The 24,267-nt window shown below is 37.8% G+C and overlaps 1 protein-coding gene across 1 annotated transcript in view; it reads left to right on the plus strand.

Annotated features, from left to right (window-relative positions):
• The window catches only part of nos1 (nitric oxide synthase 1 (neuronal)), a 108,076-nt gene that overhangs the window by 18,486 nt on the left and 65,323 nt on the right, over positions 1 to 24,267 (plus strand). Inside the window, exons 3-9 of the mRNA XM_022667296.2 lie at positions 1,813 to 1,939; positions 12,158 to 12,295; positions 15,526 to 15,668; positions 16,698 to 16,860; positions 17,743 to 17,834; positions 21,293 to 21,434; positions 23,347 to 23,486. Of these exons, the coding sequence (XP_022523017.2) occupies positions 1,813 to 1,939; positions 12,158 to 12,295; positions 15,526 to 15,668; positions 16,698 to 16,860; positions 17,743 to 17,834; positions 21,293 to 21,434; positions 23,347 to 23,486 (945 nt within the window). The remainder of the gene's footprint in view (positions 1 to 1,812; positions 1,940 to 12,157; positions 12,296 to 15,525; positions 15,669 to 16,697; positions 16,861 to 17,742; positions 17,835 to 21,292; positions 21,435 to 23,346; positions 23,487 to 24,267) is intronic.

Consider the following 24,267-nt stretch of genomic DNA (forward strand, 5'->3'; position numbering starts at 1 on the left):
TTTTTTTTTTAGAAAAAAACATTGAATCAGCAGGTCTTCCAATACTTTTGTCCAAATAATGTATTTCAAAGACAATTTAATTATAATTGAAGTTTTGTAATTTGTCACAACATAGTGACAAATAATGACATAAACATAATTATTATTTTTTTCCATAATACAGCTCAGTTTCTGAATCAGTTTCCCTATATAAATAGATTTAGCTATTTATAGCTTTATGTTTGAGTAAAATGAACATTGTTGTTTAATTCTATAAACTACAGACAACATTTCTCCCAAATTCCTATTAAACATATTGTAATTTAGAGCGCTTTTTTATTTGCAGAGAATTAATAATGTAATGGCTGAAATAACAAAAAAAAAAGATGCAAAGCTTCAAGTAGACTTCAAATAATGCAAAAAAAAAAAGTTTATATTCAATTCAAGTTTTAGGGGTTCAGAAATCATCAATATTTGGTGAAATAACCCTGTTTTTTTCATGCATCTTGGCATCATGTTCTCCTCCACCAGTCTTACACACTGCTTTTGGATAACTTTATGCTGCTTTACTCCTGGTGCAAAAATTCAAGCAGTTCAGCTTGGTTTTATGGCTTCTTCCTCTTGATTATATTCCAAAGGTTTTCTATTTGGTAAAATCAAAGAAACACGTCATTTTTAAGTGATATTTTATTTTTTCCAGAGCTGTACACTGTAAGCTGGATAAGTTGAATTTACTTAAAACAATTGAGGAAACCGGTTGCCTTAAAAAAGTAATGGGTAAAGAAAACTTAAGTTACCATATCTTAGAACATCAAGTTATTACAACTAAAGGGGAAGTAGATTTAACTTTTATATTTCTGTTAAACTGTAAGACCGGATAAGTTGAGTTTACTTAATTTTTTAAGGCAGCCGGTTGGCTCAAATATTTTAAGTGATGTGGAATGAAAATTGAGTTAGCATAAATAAAAAAATCAAGTTATTACAACTAAAGGGGAAGTTGATTTATTTCTAAGGTAGCCCAGGGGGAATCACAACACACTGATGGTGAGCGTCTGTTAGAAACTGTTGGACACGCCCAGTATGCAAATACACTGTAAGCCCAGATAAGTTGAATTTACATAAAAAAATTGAGGAAACCGGTTGCCTTAAAAAAGTTAAGTAAAGGGTAATGAAAACTTAAGTCAGCATAACTTAAAACATCAAGTTATTACAACTAAAGGGGAAGTTGATTTAACTTTTTTAATTTTTTTGTTTACTGTAAGACCGGATAAGTTGAGATTACTTTTACATTTTTGAGTTGAATTTAAAAGAAATAATTGAGGAAACCGGTTGCCTTAAAAAAGTTAAGTAATGGAGAATGAAACTTGAGTTAGCATAAATTAAAAAAAACAGTTATTACAACTAAAGTGGTTTAATAAACATGATATATTTCTAAGGTAGCCCAGGGGGAATCACTACACACTGATGGTGAGTGTCTGTCAGAAACTGTTGGACACGCCCAGTATGCAAATAGATTGTGACAGAAGCCAATGGAAAATAAGTTGTTAATGGAAACAGACTAAACTCAGTTATTATAAGTTGGTTTAAATCAAAGATCTCAGTTTGAATAGTACAGTATATGTGCCCACAAATGTTCAACTAACTCAAAATAGATGAGTATTGTTTAGAAATGTCCAGTTTTATGTGAAAAAGACTTAAATCATTTGAGTTTAAACAACATATGGGTTTACAGTGTGTGTGTATATAATGTGTGTGATGTGTTTGACTGTGTGTGTGTGTGTGTTATCAGTAGGCAGATGTTGAGTGGTAATCTGAGGTGTTTGTGACTTTCAGAGACCTTGGTGTGGGAATAGGCAGCAATATCCAGCTGGCCGCCGATAACGACAGAGTGTTTGATGACCTCTGGAGGAAGGACAACATGCCCACGGTGCTCAACAACCCGTACTCCGAGAGCGACAAGGTAAAAAAACAGAGAAATCCAATCTGATTAAACATATGATCCTCAGCTAACAATAGCTTTTGTTTTGAGCCTTAAGATCCTCAACCAAGGTAAAACAGTATATGAGCAATGTTTTAATACAGCCTGATCCAAACACATATGGCCATTTCACTCTGAGACATTGGTTAAATATGTGTGGGTGTGTGTGTGTGTGTGTGTGTGTGTGTGTGAGGTCATGTGTGTTGAGATTAAGTGTGGGTGTGTGTTGGTTTTGACGTAAACACTTAAAAGGGCATGTATATCTTTCTAAACTTAGCCGATACAAGTTGTTTTGTGCATATGCTCACAAGTAATGACTCAGGCTTTACTGAGTGTCCCAACTGTCACGTACACGTTACTACCAATAACATGATGCAGTGCAATTATTGTGCAATTTTAATTTAATCATACATTTACCTCAGCAATGCAGTGGAGTGTAGTGCTGTTTAAATTCTACAGTTAGAGGAAAGACTACTAATACAGGGTTCAGGTTTGGGTATGGGTATTGGTTTGGGTTTGAGTATAGCTTTGGGTATTGGTTTGGGTATTGGTTTGGGTATTGGTTTGGGTTTGAGTATAGCTTTGGGTATTGGTTTGGGTATTGGTTTGGGTATTGGTGTGGGTTTGAGTATAGCTTTGGGTATTGGTTTGGGTATTGGTTTGGACGGGGTTTGGTTTGGTTTGGGTATAGGTGTGGGTATAGGTTTAAGTTTGTGTATGCATATGGGTATTGGTTTGGTGATATAGGTGTGGGTAAAGCTTTAAGTTTGGGTATGCATATGGGTATTGGTTTGGATATGGGTTTGGTAATGAGTTTGGGATTGGGTATGGGTATTGGTTTGCCTTGCTTTTTTTCAGTTTAGGTTAGGTTTGGGTATTGGGTCTCAGTACCTGCTTTGCTTTGGGTATTGGTTTGGGCCGGGTTAAGTTGGTTTGGGTACGGGTATTGGAATTGGTATTGGTATTGGTATGGTTTGGTTTGACTTGCTTTGCTCTGATGTGGGTATGGGCATGGGTTTGGTTTAGTCTGGTTTGGTTGAGTCTAGATTAAATTAAATTGGTTTGGTTTAGTTTATGTTTTAGGTATGCATTGGGCTTGGGGCTGGTTTGGGTTGGTTTTGGTTTGGGCTTGGGTTTGGTTGATTTGGGTATTAGTTTGAGTATGAGTATTGGTTTGGCCTTTGAATTGGTTTGGGTTTGACTGTGGGTTTGCTTTGGGTTGGGTTGGGTATGGGTATTGGTTTGCATTGGGTTTAGTTTTTAGTTTTGGTTTGGTTTGCTTTGGGTTTCAGTATTTCTTTGCTTTGCTCTGCTTTGGCCTTGGGTATTGGTATGGGTATGGGTTCGGTTTAGTCTGGTTTGGTTGAGTCTAGATTAAATTACATTGGTTTGGTTTAGTGTTAGGTATCCATTGGGTTTGGGGCTGGTTTGGGTTGGGTTTGGTTTGGGCTTGGTTTGAGTATGGGTATTGGTTTGGTCTGGTTTTGAGTTTAGATTAGATTTGCTTTGCTTTGGGTATGGGTTGGGTTGAGTTGGGTTGGTTTGGGTTGAGTTGGTTTGGTTTGGGTATGGGATTGGTATAGTTTGGTTTGGCCTGCTTTTGGATTGGTTTTGGGAATGGGTTGGGTTTGCTTTTAGTTTGGGTTTGAGTATTTGCTTTGCTTTACTTTACTTTACTTTGCCCTGCTTTGGGTTTGGGTATATGTATGGATATGGGTTTGGTTTAGTCTGGTTTGGTTAAGTCTAGATTAAATTAGATTGGTTTGGTTTAGTTTATAGTTTGTTAGGTAAGCTTTGGGGCTGGGTTGGGTTGGGTTGAGTTTGAGTGGTTTGTTTTGGGTTGGGCTTGGGTTTGGTCACAACTACTACATAATTTGAATTCTGGACTAGCAGATGTTTCAGTATAGTTTAACATGGAGCAGCAGCAACAATTGCATTAGTTAATAGTTTTTATCTCAGTAATTATTTGAGTAATATAGCAGATTAATCTGGCTACGGGAGCTGATTAACTAAAGCTTGCAGAAAATACCCAATTGTTGGGTCGGGTTAAGTTCAGATCACTTCAAATTCCCCTCAAATGAACCAAATACACTTTGACCTAATTGAATATTAAACCAAGAGCCCCTCTTACCTGAAGCTCAGCTGGTTGAGGGGGAGGCAGGGGGACAGTGATCACCCTCCAGCCCAACACATGGCACTGCCACTCAGCCGCTCGTGACGCTCGTCCCCTGAAAGGAACCGGATGGAAAGAGCCGATCCAAGACATGGATAAATGAATGAGTGCAGCTGTGTGGACGAATAAGGGGACAGAGAGAGAGAGAGACAGAGTCATTCTGTCTCACTGTCTCTCGCTCACTCGCTCTGGAATAATGCAGAGCTCGGGGTGAATAACCGCTTTGTGAGCCTGACAGCTGAGGAGTGTGTAGGTCAATGAGTCGGATCACGGACAAAGAGAGAGAAAAAAGACAGAGAGAAAGAAAGAAGGAGAGAGAGAGAAAGGGGGTTCTGTAATCGTGTAGGATTGCACCCCATTGTGATTTTATGTGTTAGCTTAACCATTTTTAAAATTCACTTTGAAAAACCTTAAATTTCCAGTAGCATAGTAGTATTTATCCTATCTTAGAGTACTATATAGTATTTATCCTGTACTCAAAAGTGTTTAACTTGTACTCAATTGCTTTAATCTTGGACTCAAAAGTGTTTATCTTGTACTTAATAGTGTTTATCTTGTACTTAATAGTGTTTATCTTGTACTTAATAGTGTTTATCTTGTACTTAGTGGTGTTTGTCTTGTACTCAGTTAATCTTGGCTTTAAAAGTGTTTATCTTGTACTCAATTGCCTTAATATTAGACTCAAAAGTGTCTTGTACTCAATAGTGTTTATCTTGTACTTAATAGTTTATCTCGTACTCAGTAGTGTTTATCTTGTACTTGATAGTGTTTATCTTGTATTCAATTAATTTAATCTTGGACCTGATAGTGTTTATCTTATACTCAGCAGTGTTTATATTAGATTCTAAAGTGTTTATCTTGCCTTCAATAGGGTTTGTCTTTGCCTCAATAGTTTTAACTTGTACTTAATAGTGTTTATTGTGTACTCAGTAGTACTAATCTCATACTCAGTAGTGTTTATCTTGTACTCAATAGTATTTGTTTTTGCCTCAATCATGTTTTTCTTGCACTCAATAGTGTTTATCTTGTACCCAGTACTGTTTATTTTGTGCTCAATAATGTTTATCTTGAACTCAATAGTTTATCTACAGTTGTGTTTATCTTGTACTTAAAATTGTTTGTCTTTGCCTCTCAGTAGTGTTTATCTTGTACTCATTACTGTTTATCTTGTACTCAATAGTGTTTGTCTTTGCCTCGGTAGTGTTTATCTCATACTCAATAGTGTTTATCTTGTACACACTAATGTTTACCATTGAATTATTTGTGTTTATCTTGGACTTGAAAGTGTTAGTTTTGTACTCAATAGTGTTTATCTTGGACTTTAAAGGGTTTGTCTTGTACTCAGTAGTGTTTATCTTTTTCCCAACTGCATTAATATTGGATTTAATCGTGGTTATCTTGGAATTGAAAGTGCTTGTCTTGGACTTGATTGTGTTAATCTTTTCCTTTATAATGTTTATCTTGGACGGGTTTTAATTAATAATAATATTCCTGGATTTTATCTCAAACTTCATAGTATTTGTATTTAAACTGAGCTCGGACATCGTAGCATTTGTCTTGGACTTGATAGTATTTGTGTTCAAACATATACTCAGACTTGTCTTTGGCTCAATTTTATTTGGATGCTTCTTTGGAAAGTTTATCTTTTAATTTGGGCTGGAGCTAAAAAATATTTGTCCTCAGACTTGTCTTAGACCCCATGTTTTATAGCATTTCTATTGGTCCATTCATTATGATAATTGAAACAATGTGAAGAAGAAGTGCGTATGAAGAAGTTGTGATATAAAATATATCAGCCAATTTCAAATTATGCAAATTGTATTGAGATTGGGATACGACAGTGATGAAGATATGCAATTTTGCTTTGACTGCAATGATATACAGAACATCACAGTGAAAATGAGATAGATCTCTGACTGCGGTGGTCAGAGGATGACGAACTGTCAGAGCTGTCGTACTGCATTAAACTGCTCATCACAGAGATATTTGATGCTTGAGTTAACTGAAGTGCTGCACCATGTCTTCTTTGAAATGATACATGGTGACACAACATAAAGGAAATATTACAGAGCCAAACCAGCTGCTCTTATAAATGCTGGATTGGTGATAAATCTGGAGACTGGAGAGGCCATTCTTGGGAAACCCTTGAAGTGTGTGGATGATCGTTATCGTGATCACTACTACTACAGTAAAGGCAGGAAAGGTCTTTGTGCTCAAACTTGGACGTCTTTGGATCCCAAACAGATCCTGGATTTGTTGCTAAAGATGATATAGTTCCAGTTCGTACCAGTCCAGGTTTCTCATTCATGACACCACTGCAAACAAATTCAATATATGCTAGTTAACAGTTGACGCTGATGGAGGATAATTCATTTTCTCAGTACAATGATCTCAAAACACCCCATTTCATAGAAAGTCAACTGAGCAAAATGTCTTTTACATTGTTCTTTATTATATTTACCTAGAAATTGAAAGTAAAACTGTCACAATGGAAGGATGAGAGGATGGACGTAATTGCAGTTAATATAAATTTAATAACACAAAACAAGATTAATAAGGGCAAAACAAAAAACAAACATCGCAAAAGCAAAAAACACAATATACAACACTGTAATAGCAACATAACAAAGTAAAGAACAAAGACTAGTCAAAACTAAGAAAACAAGCATAGTAGCACACAAAAGACTTCACAGGAAACACTAAAACAAAGGAGCTTATATTCACGAGAAGGGTGTGGAACACCTGGGACTGTAACAAGGGGGCGGGGTTACAAGCAAGACACAAAGAGACAACACTAATGGTTTTGGGTGGCTTAAGAAAAGAGCACATGGCTGGGAACACAAAACAGAAAAAAAAAAACAGAGGGCAGAAACACATGGAACCGAAAGAGGAAAAAACACAAGACAGACGCAAGCTAAAGTGTGACAAAAACAGTGAAAGTTGAGAATCTTATTTCTTTTTCTTTCTGACTGTAAACCCAATGTGGACAGGCAATTTCTGGAAAACCCTTGCAGTGTGTGGATGAGGATTACCCTGCTGAAAAAGCAAGTTGGAACACATGTTGCCGAAGGATGTCCTGCACATATGAAAGCTAAGCTGTTAGTGTCCTTGTTCTGTATCACCACTAGGGGTCGTCATTATCACACCAGGCACTGTGTCACTCTACAGTAAAGGCAGGAAAGGCTTTTGAACTTAAACCTGACCGTCTTTGATCAAAACAAATACAGAACCATGTTGTTTTCTTAGTACAGTGATCTCAAAGCACCCCATCTCATAGTCCAGGGATCAGCAGTTAAGTTTGGAAAAAATTCTGTTTTGGAAAATTAAGTGTAAAAGTGGTATGAAGTGCTACAGACTAGTAGCTCTCCAGCCCAGAGGGTTGTTGAACCCAATTGCAGAACAATTGATCTCAAAGCAGGTAAACCCAAGAAGGAAAGAAGAAATAAATAAATAAACACACTGCTTCTCACGCGGGATCGAACTCGTGTTGTCAGGGTCACGTCCCAATATACTACCGCTGCCCAGGCTAGTGAATTGGGACACAGCCGGGAAAAAATGCCCTTATAAAGAGATAGGGAGCCAAAGAACGAGCGGAAAAACAAGGAATGGGTGGAAACTAAAGTCAGAGAGGGAGACAGGAGAGGTATGTAAACAAAAGCTCACCAGAGAAGCATTTTTTTTTTTTTTTGATTATCGTTCATTATAGTTCAAACAACCTCACAAGCCAGATGTTTCATGCTTGAGGACCTGTCATAGACATAGTCAACTGGTCAAAATGTCTTTCACATTATTTTTTATTATGTTTATGTAGAAATTGATGGTAAAACAGTGTCATTTTCCAATTTCTAATCATATTTCCTTTCCTTCCTGACTATGAGCCCAATGCACATTTCAGTCTCTTTTCAGACACGCGAATGAAACAGAGAACACTGACGCATAAATGTGATAGACCTACGTCAAACATTAGGCCACACTTCAGCTAATTTGCTGGCGCTGTGTGGCGGCGCAAGATATTCCTCATATTTAGAGAATATCCTGTGCGGTATGCAGTATGAATCCTGCATAATTGAATGGATAATAAGGCATGCTCGTGCAGTGGAGGTGATGGGAAGCACTCTGACCGAAGAGCCACCAACCACTAGTGCTGATGCACCTGCCTTTGATGCACCACATGCAGGAACAAAATTATGCTGCCGGCACATTTACTGCGATGCCACATTAACGTGCATAGCATCACTGAATTCTACTCTAGACTGGTGGAAGGTTGTTTTTTACCTTTCAGTGCATACAATATGAACCCAAGCTTTCCATGCTTTGTATGCTTTTTATATAAATTTTATTCATTTACATTCATTCCTGCCTATTTCAGGCCTTTTACACATTCTATAAAAGTTGATTGCATAAAATCTAGGGTTAATAATGAGGTTAAAGAGAATAAATAATGATGTTGTTTCAAACAGGTCAGTTGTGTCAGTACACTTTTTGGTAATTGCAGCATTATTTGAAGTATTAAAGCAACATATGCCCGAGCTACTTATTATGCTGAGTATAATAAGAGAATTGGCCAGAGCTGCATGTACCAACTCTCTGGTTGCTGAGTAAAATATGGGAATCCACCCTAACTACATGTGCCACCACCTCAGTTGCTGAGTATAATAAGGCAATAGACCCAAGGTACATGTGGCAACACCCCGACTGCCAAATATAATACAGAAATCACCCCAAATCGCATGTGCCAACACCCCGGTTGCTGAGTATAATATGAGAATCGACCCAAGCTACATGTGGCAACACCCCAGTTGCAAAGTATAATATGGTAACTGATCCAAGCTACATGTAGCCACACCTGACTGCCAAGTGTAATACGGAAATCTTTCTTAGCCGTTTGTGCCAATACCCTAGTTGCTGAGTATAATATGAGAATCGACCCAAGCTACATGTGGCAATACCCTGGTTGCAGAGTATAATTTGGTAATTGGACCAAGGTACATGTGGCAACACCCGGCTGCCGAGTATAATATAGTAATAGACCCAAGCTACATGTGGCAACAAACCGACTGCTAAGTATTGATGAAAATATGAAAATGATCCTGATCCGCATGTGCCAACACCCTGGATGCCGAGTATAATATGAGAATTGACCCAAGCTACGTGTGGTAACACCCCGACTGCCAAGTATAATATGGTAATGGACCCAAGCTACATGTGGCAACATCCCAGCTGCTGAGTGTCAAGTATAATATGTAAATCATCCTGAGCTGCATTTGCAAACACCCCGGTTGCAGAGTGTAATATGGTTATTGACCCAAGCTACATGTGGCAACACCCCGACTGCCAAATATGATATGGAAATCATCTCGATTCGCATGTGCCAATACCCTGGTTGCAGACTATAATTTGGTAATAGACCCGAGCTACAAGTGCCAACACCCCGGTTGCCGAGTATAAAATGAGAATTGACCCAAGCTACATGTGGCAACACCCCGACTGCCAAGTATAATACAGAAGTCACCCTGAGTCGCATGTGCCAACACCCTGGTTGCTGAGTATAATATGAGAATTGACCCAAGCTACATGTAGCCACACCTGACTGCCAAGTGTAAAACGGAAATCATCCTGAGCCGTATGTGCCAATACCCTAGTTGCTGAGTATAATAGGAGAATTGACCCAAGCTACATGTGGCAACACCCCGATTACCAAGTATAATATGGTAATAGACCCAAGGTACATGTGGCAACACTTCAACTGCCAAGTTGAATACGGATATCATCTCAAGTCGGATGTGCCAAAAACCCGGTTGCCGAGTATAATTTAGTAATTGACCCAAGCTACCTACATGTGACACCCCAACTGCCAAAGATAATGCGTAAATCACCCCGAACTACATATTCACCCCGGTTGCAGAGTATAATTTGGTAATTGGCCTGAGCTGCATGTACCAACACCCTCATCATGGATATTTTACAAAGGTACTATATTTTGATGTTTTAGTAAATTTTTTGATGTGATGCATTACAACATATAGTGTGAGCATGATGATTGGTGCAAAGTTTAAAAAATGTAAAGAGAGCAAGAAGTCGCAACCTGCCGAAAAAGTGGGAAAAAGAACTACCCTTTTCATAAGAACTTTCCTTACGAGCAAATAGAAGAAGATTCTTAGGAAGATATTGGCAAAAGATGCCCAATATATTCAGACACTTCTATGCCCTTGGTCTGTAGTGACTGACAGGAAGTTCAGGAAGTTCAATATTCACGCCTACGTTTTTCACGTTCCTTTTATTCCACAACAGCGTGCAGATGCCTTCAGACCACTTGACTGTTACTGGGTAAGGAATCCGAAAGGTTCAGAAAGAAATCATCTACTATTCTGTAAGAGGATAAAAGAGACCAATGGACCTCGATTGAGGTTTTCAATCGCGTCCGAGAAAAATGCTGCAATTACGCACTCGCCAAGGTTCCTGTACAGTAGGCCTGTCCCACAACTGTTTCCTTAGACATCAGAGACATGTAATGACAACCAGATTGATTTCCTTTTGATCTAAAAAAAATGGAGATGTCCAGTTTTTCACAGCTCCACAACCGAGGGCGATTTACAGTCACTATCTGAATGGCAAGTCAATACAGGCATTACACACTCTCTCGTTTAGAGAGTCTGAAATCAGCGCTCAATTATGCATCTGATTAATAGTCTTAATTGCCTGAGCTGAGGAGAATGTCATTTCCTTCCTTTACCGGTGTGACAGGAGGCAGAATAATGACTTAAGATTGTAGGAGGACAATTAACGGAGTCTTACAGTGAAAATGCTTTTCTTGCTTTTTTTTTTTGTTGGCTTATGCTGGCTGACCCCAGTGCAGGTGTTGGGTTGGTGAAGTAAAGCCGAGGCCAGTTTATAAGAAGTGGCAGTGGATGGGAAATGATCACTTTTCTTGTTTACTATTGTTTACATTGTTTTTTGTGTAAATATATAATACATATAACTGTTTTTTCATTCACTACAGGTACATATGCGAAGAAACTTGATGATGACAGAATCATTTTTTATTGCCTCCCTGACATCATTCAATATTGTTTTTTGTTTTTTTTTTTTCTAAAAAATTCCCTTCAGTTCTTATATGCATCCTAAGGCAGGTGATTGATTTTCATTTGCTAAGTGGAACCAAAACCAGTTTACAAGAACCACAAGTAGAAGAGAAATAGTAACTCTTGGTATTTGATTTTTTCACTATCATAAGCTGCTTTTCATCATTTCATAATCACTATTCATAATGCATAATAAACATGGCTATAATGTATTATAAATATGCATAACCATGAATGCATTATAAGGTGTTATAAGTATGTTTAAAGTCTCTAAAAGACATGTCATTCATAGAAAGTGTTACGAAAATGGCTTTACTGATGAGAGATAAAATCTTTGAATAGAAGTCAGTGTAAAAAGAGTATATTCCAGGGAATTCTGGAGAATTTCTTTTGGTCCATTTTGGTCCAAGAAATGTTAACACAGTGTGAAGGACAGATTTCATGTTCAAATTATGTAAAAAAAACTAAAATGGAGATACTGTATACCATACTTTATATAGTACTTCATATCAGTGGATGTGACAGATGTGTTTATGGCTGGGTATGCCATCAATTATTTGAAAAAAACCCTTTTGGATCAAATCATATTTAAACTTTTCCATCTCATATGAGCACTTTTTCAATTTTTTCCTACATTTTGGCCTTTTTCCAATAATTTCTTTATACCCAACCCCTAAAATGTTGAGGGTTCTCAAAATCTGTTTTTTTTTTTAGATTATTTTGTTTTTTTGGACCAAATGAAACCATTAACACTGTAATAAGACATAAATCATAAGACTGTTAGAATAACTTTAATAAAGAATGAATTCATGCCACTTTCTCATACATTAAAGTTAAGACTATGAAGTTTTGGCTATGAAGTTTGAAAAGATGTGAAGTTATGTTACCACTGGAATGTCAGTTTTTGTCATCCTCTTGACTCCATTGTTGTTTTTCCATCCACAGCCACCGTCACAAGGCAGATCATCACCAACCAAGACTGTACAAAATGGAAGTCCAACCAAATGCCCCAGATTCATGAGGGTAAAGAACTGGGAGAGTGGGGCGGTGTTAAACGATACCCTACACCACAACTCCAGCAAGGTAGGACTGTGCTTAACCATGATTCAAAATATGACATTTATCACTCTTCACTATCTGGCACCCACCATTAGGTCTTGATCTAAATCCCACTCACTCACAAGATAACACCTCGCAACTTATACAGATGTTGGCTTTTATTTGCAAGATATCCTCTTATATAACACTTTATGATCAACTTGCACACCGAATTATAAGGCAACTCTAACACTGCACTTCAGCAGAGTAGTTTTACTGCTATTTAATACCTGACTTTTATTAGAAATTTAAGGATTGTAAGTGCGCCTTATAGTGTGAAAAATATATTACACATTTAGTCCCATGACTAAATATATCAAATCATAATAACTATATAAGAACCATAAAATAAATGTCCTACCAAGGATAGTCAGTTTTCCAGACTCTTGTTGTTCTATATCTTAGGTTTCTCAGTAAATCTGAGGCTTAAATATAGTTGTCTTTTCTTCAGACACAGTGAGGACACTATACCAAACATCTCCTCAATTTGACTTATTCCCCAGTTTCCTTCAACTGAGTGGAAAAGGGGGGAACGAGGTTCCACATGATCTCACAAGTGCCCGCCATTGCATGCTAATCACCGTTAATTACAGATCGTATGATTTATAATATATCATACTCACACACACAGGATTTTTTTTGGGTTGCATCCACAGCTTCTGTGGAAAGGAGGCAGCTGCAGGGCGGAACTCGCGGTGCCTCGTGGCTAACGGATGTGTTCAGAAGCTAATGAAAGTGTTTGTTTTGTTTTATTTTTAACATGCTGACGCTGAGCGCCATCCATCTTACGGATTGCGCCTTAATCAGGCAGCAAGTTAATCGATTAGTTAGTGGGCCAGATTCTAACTGGCGGGGGTCTGAGTTTAGAGCAGACTCTTGGCTCCAAATTTAGACTTCCTTATTCTAACCAGCCTGTATTTTTTATGTAGGGCTCACATTGGTGGATTCAAGGTGGGCATGGGCTCTGAGTGGGTTTGTGCAAGTGGACCTGCATGCAGTTTGGCTTCCCAAATGGGCCAGACGGTTACAACCAGGTCACAGCCCATTATGGTCAATGGCTCCCACCCACTACATGACATCATAAAAAACACAGGAACTCATTCAGTGGAAGACTTATTCCACCACAGAAAGTTTTTCCTACCAGTGGCTATCAAACTTTATAATTCCTCCCTTAAGGTGTGACTGTAGCCTTTTTGTGCAATGCTTCAATGGCCGACTATGGTGATTATAGGTGCATAGTGTGCATTCATAGAGGTTCAATCATAATTGGTAAAGGTTTTTGTATGGTGCATATTAGGGGTGTGCCATATCGTATCGTACACGATAATATCGCAAAAAGTTTGAATATCGTGAACGATATTATATCCTGAAATATCGTGACATATCAGCCACCCCTAATTATCACATCAGGGTACTACTTTTTTGAGGTTTTTTTTAGCAAAAAAAATTCCCACTGTTCTCTTTTCCCATTATATATCTACTAGAGACAGATTATATCTGTCCAGTATTATTTATTTTACTTTAATCCTGGATACATGGAGATATTTGGAGTGCATTACTTGTATCATGACATTCTGGATTATTGACTTCTGTTACAAATCTGATAAAATTATTTTTCTTTTTAATATCTCAGTTAGCCATATCATATGGCATGCAATAATAAAATTCTAAATATTTTTTCTAATTTAGTGTTTTGTTATATCGCCAAAAGTATCGTTATCGTGAAAATAGCATGAAATATTGTGATATTATTTTAGAGCCATATCGCCCACCCCTAGTGCATATATGTATGTTTATTATCATAGATGTAGGAATTTTCATTGTATTTTTAATTTATTTTAACTTTATTATTTATTGTGTTTATTTATTATTTACACAAATGGGTGCTACTGTAACAACCGCAATTTATTATTGCGATTAATAAGGTATTCTGATTCTGATTCTGAACCCACCTTAATCTCAAATGTGTCCAAACGTGCACCATACAGAGACCGGTTTTGGTCCTATGATTGCCCTTTGCTTCTCTTGTGGCTTGTTTAGGGTTTTGTGGGGGTTGTTGAGGTTAAGTGCCAGTAGTGTTCTGGATTTTTTTCTGGTGCGTGTTTTTTGCCAGTTGTCTTTGGCTTTAAACACTTCAGCTAACTGAGTCTTAGTCCAGAGTAGAGTCTATCTCTAGGCTCTGTATTTAGACCTTCTTGTCCTTGGTGCTGGTGAAATCTTGCACTGTGCTTCCACGCTAGGACGTCTTGTGCATCCTGTTAAGGTTTGCATGGGGTGGTGAGCCAGTTAGTCAAAACTGTAAAAGCTGATGCTAAGTGTAAATTTTCTTACAGATTGCACCGTGATCCTAGACCAATTGTCTGAGGCTACTAAGTGCCATTCATTGTATGTAATACTGTATGTCTTAATCAGGCAGCCGTGCTTACTAGTTAGTTGTTAGGTGGTCTTAGTCTGGAGTAGATCCAGATCTTGGCTCTGGATTTAGGCTCCCCAGTCTTTGGTTCTCTGCTCTTGGGTGAAATTTCGGCCACATTGCTCAGTGCTTCTCTGCTTCTCTGTTGCCTGTTTAGGGTTGCGTGGGGGTCCCGGGCCGGTTGTCTGAGGCTGTGAACGCTTCAGCGGTTCACGCGACTCTCGGTCAGTGCCCGTTTTAGCAGCGCCGTCCAGCTCATAGTTAAATTTCTGCTCCGGCTCAGCCGTTTCGCCCCTCATCTAGTGACCGCATTAGCGGCTACCCAAAGTGACAGTGCGCTTCAACTCTAATCTTATTACACTGACCATATGAGCTTGCTCAAGGCGATGACAGAGTTGCATGTCTCTCTTTTTCTCGCTTCCCCGCACTGCTTTTCTTATTTCAGCTCTGACCAAGTCTGCCTCGTCTCCCCTCGTCTCAACTTGACACGACAAAAGCAAAAGAGCGGCATCATTTTTATTAGGGCTGCAATGTTAGGATCAGCTCAATAAACACATTAGCAGATGTTAAATGCTTAAGCATTTAGGTCACGTCCTTACTTGACGGGCATCTAAACTCAAGTATGTGACGAGAGAGAAGAGCGAGGCCAAGGGAGGTGAACCGCGCTGCGTAGAAAAGTGGGGGCATTAGTGTGAAATCCAGTCATCTTATTATCTCTGTTGCTGTAACACATGTAGCCCAGTCAGTGTCTCCGGAGGTGTGAACTACAGTCTATGAGATGTGCTGTCTCTCTTCACTCTAGGTGCCAATTTGCAACGAGAGGGTGTGTATAGGCTCTATTATGACGCCGAGCCAGAACCGAAAACCAGACGAAGTCCGAACCAAAGAAGAGCTGCTGCCGCTGGCCACAGACTTCATCAACCAGTACTACACTTCAATCAAAAGGCAGGCTTGCATTTTATCATGTTATAACCTGAGTGAAATGTAATGCGAGGTAATGTACCCATGCATAACAATTTGCCCCCAGGTATGCACATATATACAGCTCTGGAAAAAAATTAAGAGACCACTTCAGTTTCTGAATCAGTTTCTCTGATTTTGCTATTTATACGTTTATGTTTGAGTAAAATTAACATTGTTGTTTTATTCTATAAAACACAGACAACATTTACCCAAAATTCCTAATAAAAATATTGTTATTGAGAGCATTTATTTGCAGAAAATGAGAAATGGCTGAAATAACAAAAAAAAAAAAAAGATGCGAAGCTTTTATACCTCAAACAATGCAAAGAAGACAAGTTCTTATTCAAAAAGAGTTTTAAAAGTTTAGAAATCAATATTTGTTGGAATAACCCTGGTTTTAACCATGCATCTTGGCATGTTCTCCTCCACCAGTCTTACACACTGCTTTTGGATAACCTTAAGCCACTCCTGGTGCACAAACTCAAGCAGTTCAGTTTGGTTTGATGGCTTGTGATCATCCATCTTCCTCTTGATTATATTCCAGATATTCCAGATCATTTTTAAGTGGTCTCTTATGTTTTTCTTTAGAAACTCAAATTTCCAATTGATCATGAACATTTGTAACAATTTACTTACAGTAGATGGTTGATTATAGATGCCCCATAGATGCTCAACTGACATACAAGTAACATTAAGCTTAATGTCTGTTAAATGCAACTTAACCCTAAGTTCAATGTAAATGATTGACAAACGAACCTAATCCTGACCCAAATCTTAATCCAAAATGTAAATCCCACCCCTTAATATGTAAGGATTAGGGTTCATGTTAGAGAATTTAATTGCATTTAATAGATATGCAGTTGAGTAACAGTTGAGCATATATGAGGGTCAATAATGGACCATCTAAATAAAGTTATAACATAACATTTGTTCTACCAGTTAAACGTTTTTACTAAGCTGACAAACTAAATACTGAATATTCCATCCTTCTCATGTATGTACTGAGAGCAGGTGTGGATCTAAGGCGCATGTGGATCGACTGGAAGAGGTGAAGAAAGAGATTGAAACTTCTGGAACGTACCAGCTCAAAGACACAGAGCTGATATATGGAGCCAAACATGCATGGAGGAATGCTGCCCGCTGTGTGGGAAGAATCCAGTGGTCCAAACTACAGGTACCAACCTTCACCCATACAGCTGTTACTTATACTGTTTAGGTGTGAGTGGTCTAAGCTTGTGTTTGATGGTCAATTTCTTCTTAAACTTCTTAATTTTCAGTGGAAGCCAATGTGCAGAGATTCTATTTCCAGTCATTTTAGAGCATTGCTGTTGGTTTAATTGTAATTAAATTTGGATGTAGTATAAAGAACAAGTGTCAGATTCATATGGCAAAATAAATCCATTGATCCATGTTTTTGTTTGACAGTGATAATACAGCTTTGGAAAAAAATAAAAGACCACTTCAGTTTCTGAATCAGTTTCTCTGATTTTGCTATTTTTAGATAAATGTTTGAGTAAAATGAACATTGTTGTTTTATTCTATAAACTACAGACAACACTTCTCCCAAACTAAGAACATTTTCTAAAAGTAAAAATCTCATTAATCTAATTGCAATTCATTCTATGTAACTGATTCCAAATCGGGCTCCACGTGGCACTGTCACTATGATCTGAGAATCACTGGTTCCAGTCCTGGATCATGCTGCTTGGCATCAGCAGCCGGAGTCAGAGAGAGCACAGTTGGCTCCCATTGTGATGTTGGTCAGCACAGATATCTGTTTGCTGATGTATCGGAGCTAGGAATCTGGCGCTTTCCTCCTAACCTAGTGATGGGTTAGTGCATAGTAATTGGGAATATGCTAATTGCCCTTCCAAACGAACAAAAATAAGAATTAGAAATAAAATTTTAGAAAGACTGATTCCAAATGTGGTTAAAACTTGTTTACGATCTTGAGACAAGCTTGAGACTTGAGAACAGAGAAACTCCAAAGATCAGCCCACTCGTCTCTGCTGTGATTACCTGATGATTGTGCTAATTAGCGTGTTTCTTTGGCTAGGTGTTTGATGCCCGAGACTGCACCACAGCACACGGAATGTTTAACTACATCTGCAATCACATCAAATACGCCACTAACAAGGGCAACCTCAGGTACGCGCTGGAGCGGGTTTGATGTTTTCTTTTCTACTTTTTCTGCTCTTTTTTATTTTTTCCACCCTGTAACTTCTCCACCTCAGCGTCCTTTACACCCCTCATCATCCCCTTCATTACTGGAATTTAATTTATTCCATTTATTTGCTACTTTTTCTTCTTTTTACATTTTTCTTTCTCAACCTATAGATCTGTATACAGGTAGCGCTTTACTTTACTACAAGTTGTATTCATCCATAAACTAAATATCAACGTCCTACTTGTTACTGATTTACAAATCAGTAACTGTGGAGGTAACAGCTCTATAACAATTGGATAATAATATAATAATATTCATTTATTATAATTTACAAATTAATTAATTTTGATTAAGACAATTTCTTACTAAATAATAATTCAGTAATTGTAGAGGTAACAGATGAGTAATAAGTAAGTAATGACATTGTAATATTATGGTAACAAGTTATTAATTATTTTCGAATTAAATTCGAAATATTGTACTGACATACTTCTTACTTATTACTTCTAGTTCTTAATGGATACTAAGTTTTAGTCATTTTTAGTCATTTAGGATACTAATATTTTAGTAATGTTTTTAATTTTAATGGTCATTTGTAAAATATAGCCAAAAATTATGTGCACATTTTCTACTTATTACAAAAAATAAAAGATTGAGATTGTAGTGATAGTCAGAAAGAAAATAGTAAATCAGAAATGTATTTTTTTTCTGACTACCACTACAATCTCAATCTTTTAATTGTTATACAGCTATTACATCCACAATTACTGATTTGTTATTCAGTAACAAGTAGGAAATTGATATTTAATTTCTGGATTAATAAAACTTCTTACCATGATATTGATTGATTGATTGATTGATTGATGTGCATACTAGTGTTAGTGGTCAAAATCACTACAGCTGAATTTGATTCATGGCCAAGACAAGATTATGATTTTATATCATCAAATAAACATATAAACAAAAACTATAAAGATAAAAATCTATAATTTCCATATTATTACCCACTTATTAGCGATCTGTAAATAAAGTGTTACCTGTATACCTTTATTTCTGGCCTGTGTTCAGAGATGGACATCATGCATTTCTGTGTAGCTGTCTCTTGGATTTCCAATATGTGTGTGTGTGTGTGTGTGTGTGTGTGTGTGTATGTGTCCACCCTCTACGCCACCTTGCTCCAGAACTCCTGCGTACGCCACCTGCCACTGTCTCACTACAAAGATAATCATACATGACACTGACTCTCTGTTCCCTTTAATTAATGTCACTCTAAAGCACTGATCAGAGGGTGGGGGGGTTGGAAGTGTGGGGTGTGGGGGTTAAGAGATGAGTCTGCTGGGTGAGCAAGAGAGAGACAGAGAGAGAGAGAGAGAGAGAGAGAGAGAGAGAGAGAGAGGCTAAGGCTCGGTTTCATTTTTAATATTTTCAGTACCGGTAGCAGTACGATACTTTGAATCCGGTACTGATACCCAAACAATACTTTTTTTCATTACCTCTTTTTAAATTGTAACTAAAAAATAACTTCATTGCTAAAAATCATAGCTTGTGCTTAAACTACAAATAATTTACCTGCACATATTGCTTCATAAATTTCAGTTTTGAGAGTTTTTAAGACTGGTCAAAACGAGCAGAGTCAACACCGGTAAACAGAAGCAGTAGGGAATACACATACCATAAACGATAGAAACAGTCAAAGCAAGCATACACAGCAAGGACATAAAATACAAAAACAAAATACAAAACAAGTTCAGTAAAGAGAGAGCTAACACAAGCAATGGGATAATGGTTTGCAGAGTGGTAAAGGTGTACTTAGAGTGGGCAGAACAGGTGTGGTCAATATTCTGGTGATGAGCTTCCTGGTAGTGCGAGTAGTATTACCAGTCAAACTTTTAAATTCAGTGTTTTTTTATTATTATTATTTCTTTATTTTGCATTGTAGATTATTACTACAGCGTCCTCTTGCTTAGATTAGACAGTTTTGCACATCTTGGTTCTTTCTACAGTAGAGTCACCTGGAATTCAGGCTTTCAGGTAACATATTATGTAACATATTATGCAACAACTAATCAACTAAGTAAAGAATAAAAAGTACTTTAAGACAAAATTAAGATCAGTCAATTTAAAAAGAAGAATTGCAAAAACCTTGAAAGGATCCTCTAGGGCAGTCCACGCAAAGACCATCAAAGACCACCGAAAACATTGTGAATGAAGAAACTGGCATTCATCAGGGCCGTCACAGGAAAGCAAGAGCAAGAGTTTGCTCTGTTGCACAAGTTTATCAGAGTTACCAGCCTCAGAAAATGCAAAAAAAAGTATTTTGGTTTGTTTAACACTTTAAAGTTACTAAAAGGTCCCTTATACAGTGTTCCTTCATAGTCTGGATGACTTCACTATTCATTTACTATATCATAATGCTAGTAATGCTACTAATGTCATAAAGAAGTTTTTATTGTCAATACTGCATATGTACAGGACAAATTACGTTACTCTCCTTCTCAAAAATTACAGTAAGTACAGAAAATAGATATATAATATAAAAGAATGGGAGACACTATATGTACAATACAACAAGGACACAAAAAGGCATATGTGAGACAGAATACAATAGTGCAATAATGATGGGGGGGGGGTAAAAATAAGATATATAATATAAAAGAATGGGGGACACCATATGTCCAATACAACAAGGACATAAATAGGCATACGTGAGACAGAATACAATAGTGCAATAGTGATGGGGGTGAAAATAAGATATATAATATAATAAATATATATTATAAAGAGTGGGTGTCAGGAGGCTGAGTGAGTGTGTGTTAAGGGCAGGAAATGAGGGATCTTTCATCTTACATTTATGTGCTGAAATATGTCAATGGTAGACTATTTTGCTCTAATATTATCAATAAAATTTATATATTTTATATATTTTTTCGGTACCACTTTAAAATAAGACTACCTTTATAAAGGGTTTATAAATGGTTTACAATCCGTTTATTAAAGGTTACTAATTAGGTTGTAAATGCCTTAAAAATCATTAATAATCAGTTATAACACATAACACGTAGAAAGGGCAACAATGACCTGTTGTTTGCCAAACAGTGAACCCACAGCCATCTATATTGTTGCTCTTTCTACATATGTGTTATAACTGATTATTAATGATTTTTAAGGCATTTACAACCTAATTAGTAACCATTAATAAACTAATTGTAAACCATTTATAAACCCTTTATAAAGGTAGTCTTATTTTAAAGTGGTACCGTTTTTTCTTATAATAACCCAACACTTCAGGCTGCAGCATGTGTAAATGTGGGGTAAATGTGTGCTGGGGGAAAAACGAGTGCCGTGGGAGGAGGAGGCATCAGTCAGTCTGTCACTGAAAGGTCTTTACATTAACACCCTGATCTTTCAGCTCACTTATCTCATATCTTTTAATCTGCAGGTCAGCTATCACCATTTTCCCCCCGAGGACAGACGGGAAGCACGATTTCCGAGTGTGGAACAGCCAGCTGATCCGCTACGCCGGCTATAAGCAGCCCGACGGCTCAGTGCTGGGAGACCCGGCGTCCGTGGAGCTCACCGAGGTGAGACATCCCATCACCTCCTCACTCTCCCTGCAGAAATAAAGAAAGGAGGTGACGATGAATTGAGTGTACCGGCAGCCTCGGCCCACGCCGCTACGTAGCGCGAGTTTAATTCCGGTGTGAATTCAGGGCTGATTACAGCGGTAAAACTCTTCTGCTGTGTGTCAGAAGAGACAGCATGTGTCCCGAAGCCCCGTGCTGCTGGGCTGATTATCTGGTGCGTCATTATTGATAATTACAGTGGGAGGAAATTGTCGCTTTTGAAAAAGACGTGGCAGTTATTTGTGGACATTTCTGAAACGTAGACTAAATATCCTCCGACGGCCCTGAGGGAATTTTATCAAGTCTATCACAGGCAAATGTGGGCCTGTTATCATAAAAAATAGACTTTTGAATCAGCTCCTGAACTAATAGAGAATGTCTTTTATATAACAATACATCACATCGCATTGCATTGTATCCAAAGAAATTGTAAATACAGCTCTGGAAAAAAATAAATTAAGAGACCATTTTAGTTTCTGAATCAGTTTCTCTGATTTTGCTATTTATAGGTTTATGTTTGAGTAAAATGAACATTGTTGTTTCATTCTATAAACTACAAACAACATTTCTCCCAAATTCCCAAAAAAATAGTGTCATTTAGAGCATTTATTTGCTGAAAATGAAAAATGGCTGAAATAACAAAAAAGATGCAGAGCTTTTAGACCTCAAATAATGCAAAGAAAACAAGTTCATATTCATAAAGTTTCAAGAGTTCAGAAATCAATATTTGGTGGAATAACCCTGGTTTTTAATTACAGTTTTCATGCGTCTTGGCATCATGTTCTCCTCCACCAGTCTTACACACTGCTTTTGGATAACTTTATGCCTTCACTCCTGGTGCAAAAACTCAAGCAGTTCAACATGTTTTGATGTCTTGATTATATTCCAGAGGTTTTTAATTTGGTAAAATCCAAGAAACTCATCATTTTTAAGTGATCTCTTATTTTTTTCCAGAGCTGTTTATGTTTTTTTATAACTAAACCTTTCTTTAAACTTCTCCAACAACATTATCTCTGACCTGCCTGGTGAGTTCCTTCTTGGTGAAGTCTTTGTGATGCTTTTGATAACAATTGATAACAATTGATAACCAAAGTGATGCCTGAAGGCAATTCATTGCACTGGATTTTATGGATTTAGGGGCTTTTGTCCTGCAAGCAGCGTCCTACAGGCAGCCTCCTGTAGGCAGCGTCCTGCAGGCAGCATCCTGTAGGCAGCGTCCTGCAGGCAGCATCCTGTAGGCAGCGTCCTACAGCAAGCCTCCTGTAGGCAGCGTCCTGCAGGCAGCCTCCTGTAGGCAGCGTCCTACAGGCAGCCTCCTGTAGGCAGCGTCCTGCAGGCAGCATCCTGTAGGCAGCATCCTGTATTCAGCATCCTATAGTCAGCATCCTGTATGCAGCATCCTATAGGAAGCATCCTGTAGGCAGCATCTTGTAGTCAGCATCCTATAGGGAGCATCATATGTGCAGGATCCTATATTCAGCATCCTGTAGCCAGCATCCTGTAGCCAGTCCTGTAGGCACTGCTGTATCTGATCCACTCGTACCATCAGAACAACACACACTAACACCTCATACACCACCACCATGCTAATCAGTGCTAATCACTGCAGTGCTGGAAATACCAAATACACAATAATAATAATAATAGTAATAATAATAATATTATTAATAATATTAATAATAATAATAATAATAATAATAGCTGCTCTGTGGTGGTTTTCTATCCTGTAGGGATCTGAGTATTGAAGAACAGGGTAAAAAGAGGTTAATTCTTTAGGATACTATATGCTACTCTATACGATATGTTATGACTTAACAGATTGTGTGTGTGTGTGTGTGTGTGCGCCCCCCCCCCCCCCCCCCCACTATAGATCTGTATACAGCAGGGATGGAAGGCTCCAAAAGGGCGTTTCGATGTCCTGCCTCTTCTGCTCCAGGCCAACGGCAATGACCCAGAGCTGTTCGAGATTCCAGATGACCTCGTGCTGGAGGTCAACATCACACACCCCAAGTAAGTAGTGCCTGGTCACATCATTACGGGTGTACATTTATATTAACTATGAACTTTATAAGGCTTTTAAAAAGAAATAAAATAAAAAATGACTCTTCATCAGTAATGGTGCATCACTCACTCTGTAGGAATAATAGACTTTTTATCACATTAGAAACATGATGTTTCAGGCCATGCTGGAAGTCCTTAATCAGATACACCAAACACTCCAGTCTGACGAAGGCCTTGGAGCGTGAAACGTCATGTTTTTATTCAATAAAGAAGTCAATTTTTGCTACTAATTTTGGGAGATTGATCTACGCCTTTTACTCCTCCCACTATAACCTTATATAAACCCTCACTTCCTCTCTACTTGACTGTAGAACAACTTTGCACCACCTCTTTCCATCTCTCACCATCTTCCTCTTTCTTTCTTCTCTTTTCTCCCTTTTTTTTTACTGGATCTTTTCCAAAGGAGGGGGGGGGGGGTCATCATCTTCAAAGCTGCCCTGTGTTTTTCCATTCCATTTCAAGGGCTATATCGTCGCTGTCCAATGAAAAACAAGCATCTTCATTTTTTGTCGATTTTTACTTTAATACATTATTTGAATAGACAAACTTTCCCTTACGCTGTGCCAAAATTTCTTGATGAATGGACCAGTAGAAATACTTAAAATAAACTGAAATAAACTCTTTTTACATAGAAGGTTTTTTCTCTCTCCTGTAAAGTTGCTGTTTTGGAGATACTTGTTTTTCATTGGACAGTGAAGTTTTGCTACTAATTTTGGAAGATTGATCCACA

The sequence above is a fragment of the Astyanax mexicanus genome, chromosome 22 (assembly GCF_023375975.1).
Source record: "Astyanax mexicanus isolate ESR-SI-001 chromosome 22, AstMex3_surface, whole genome shotgun sequence".
NCBI classification, from domain to species: domain Eukaryota; kingdom Metazoa; phylum Chordata; class Actinopteri; order Characiformes; family Acestrorhamphidae; genus Astyanax; species Astyanax mexicanus.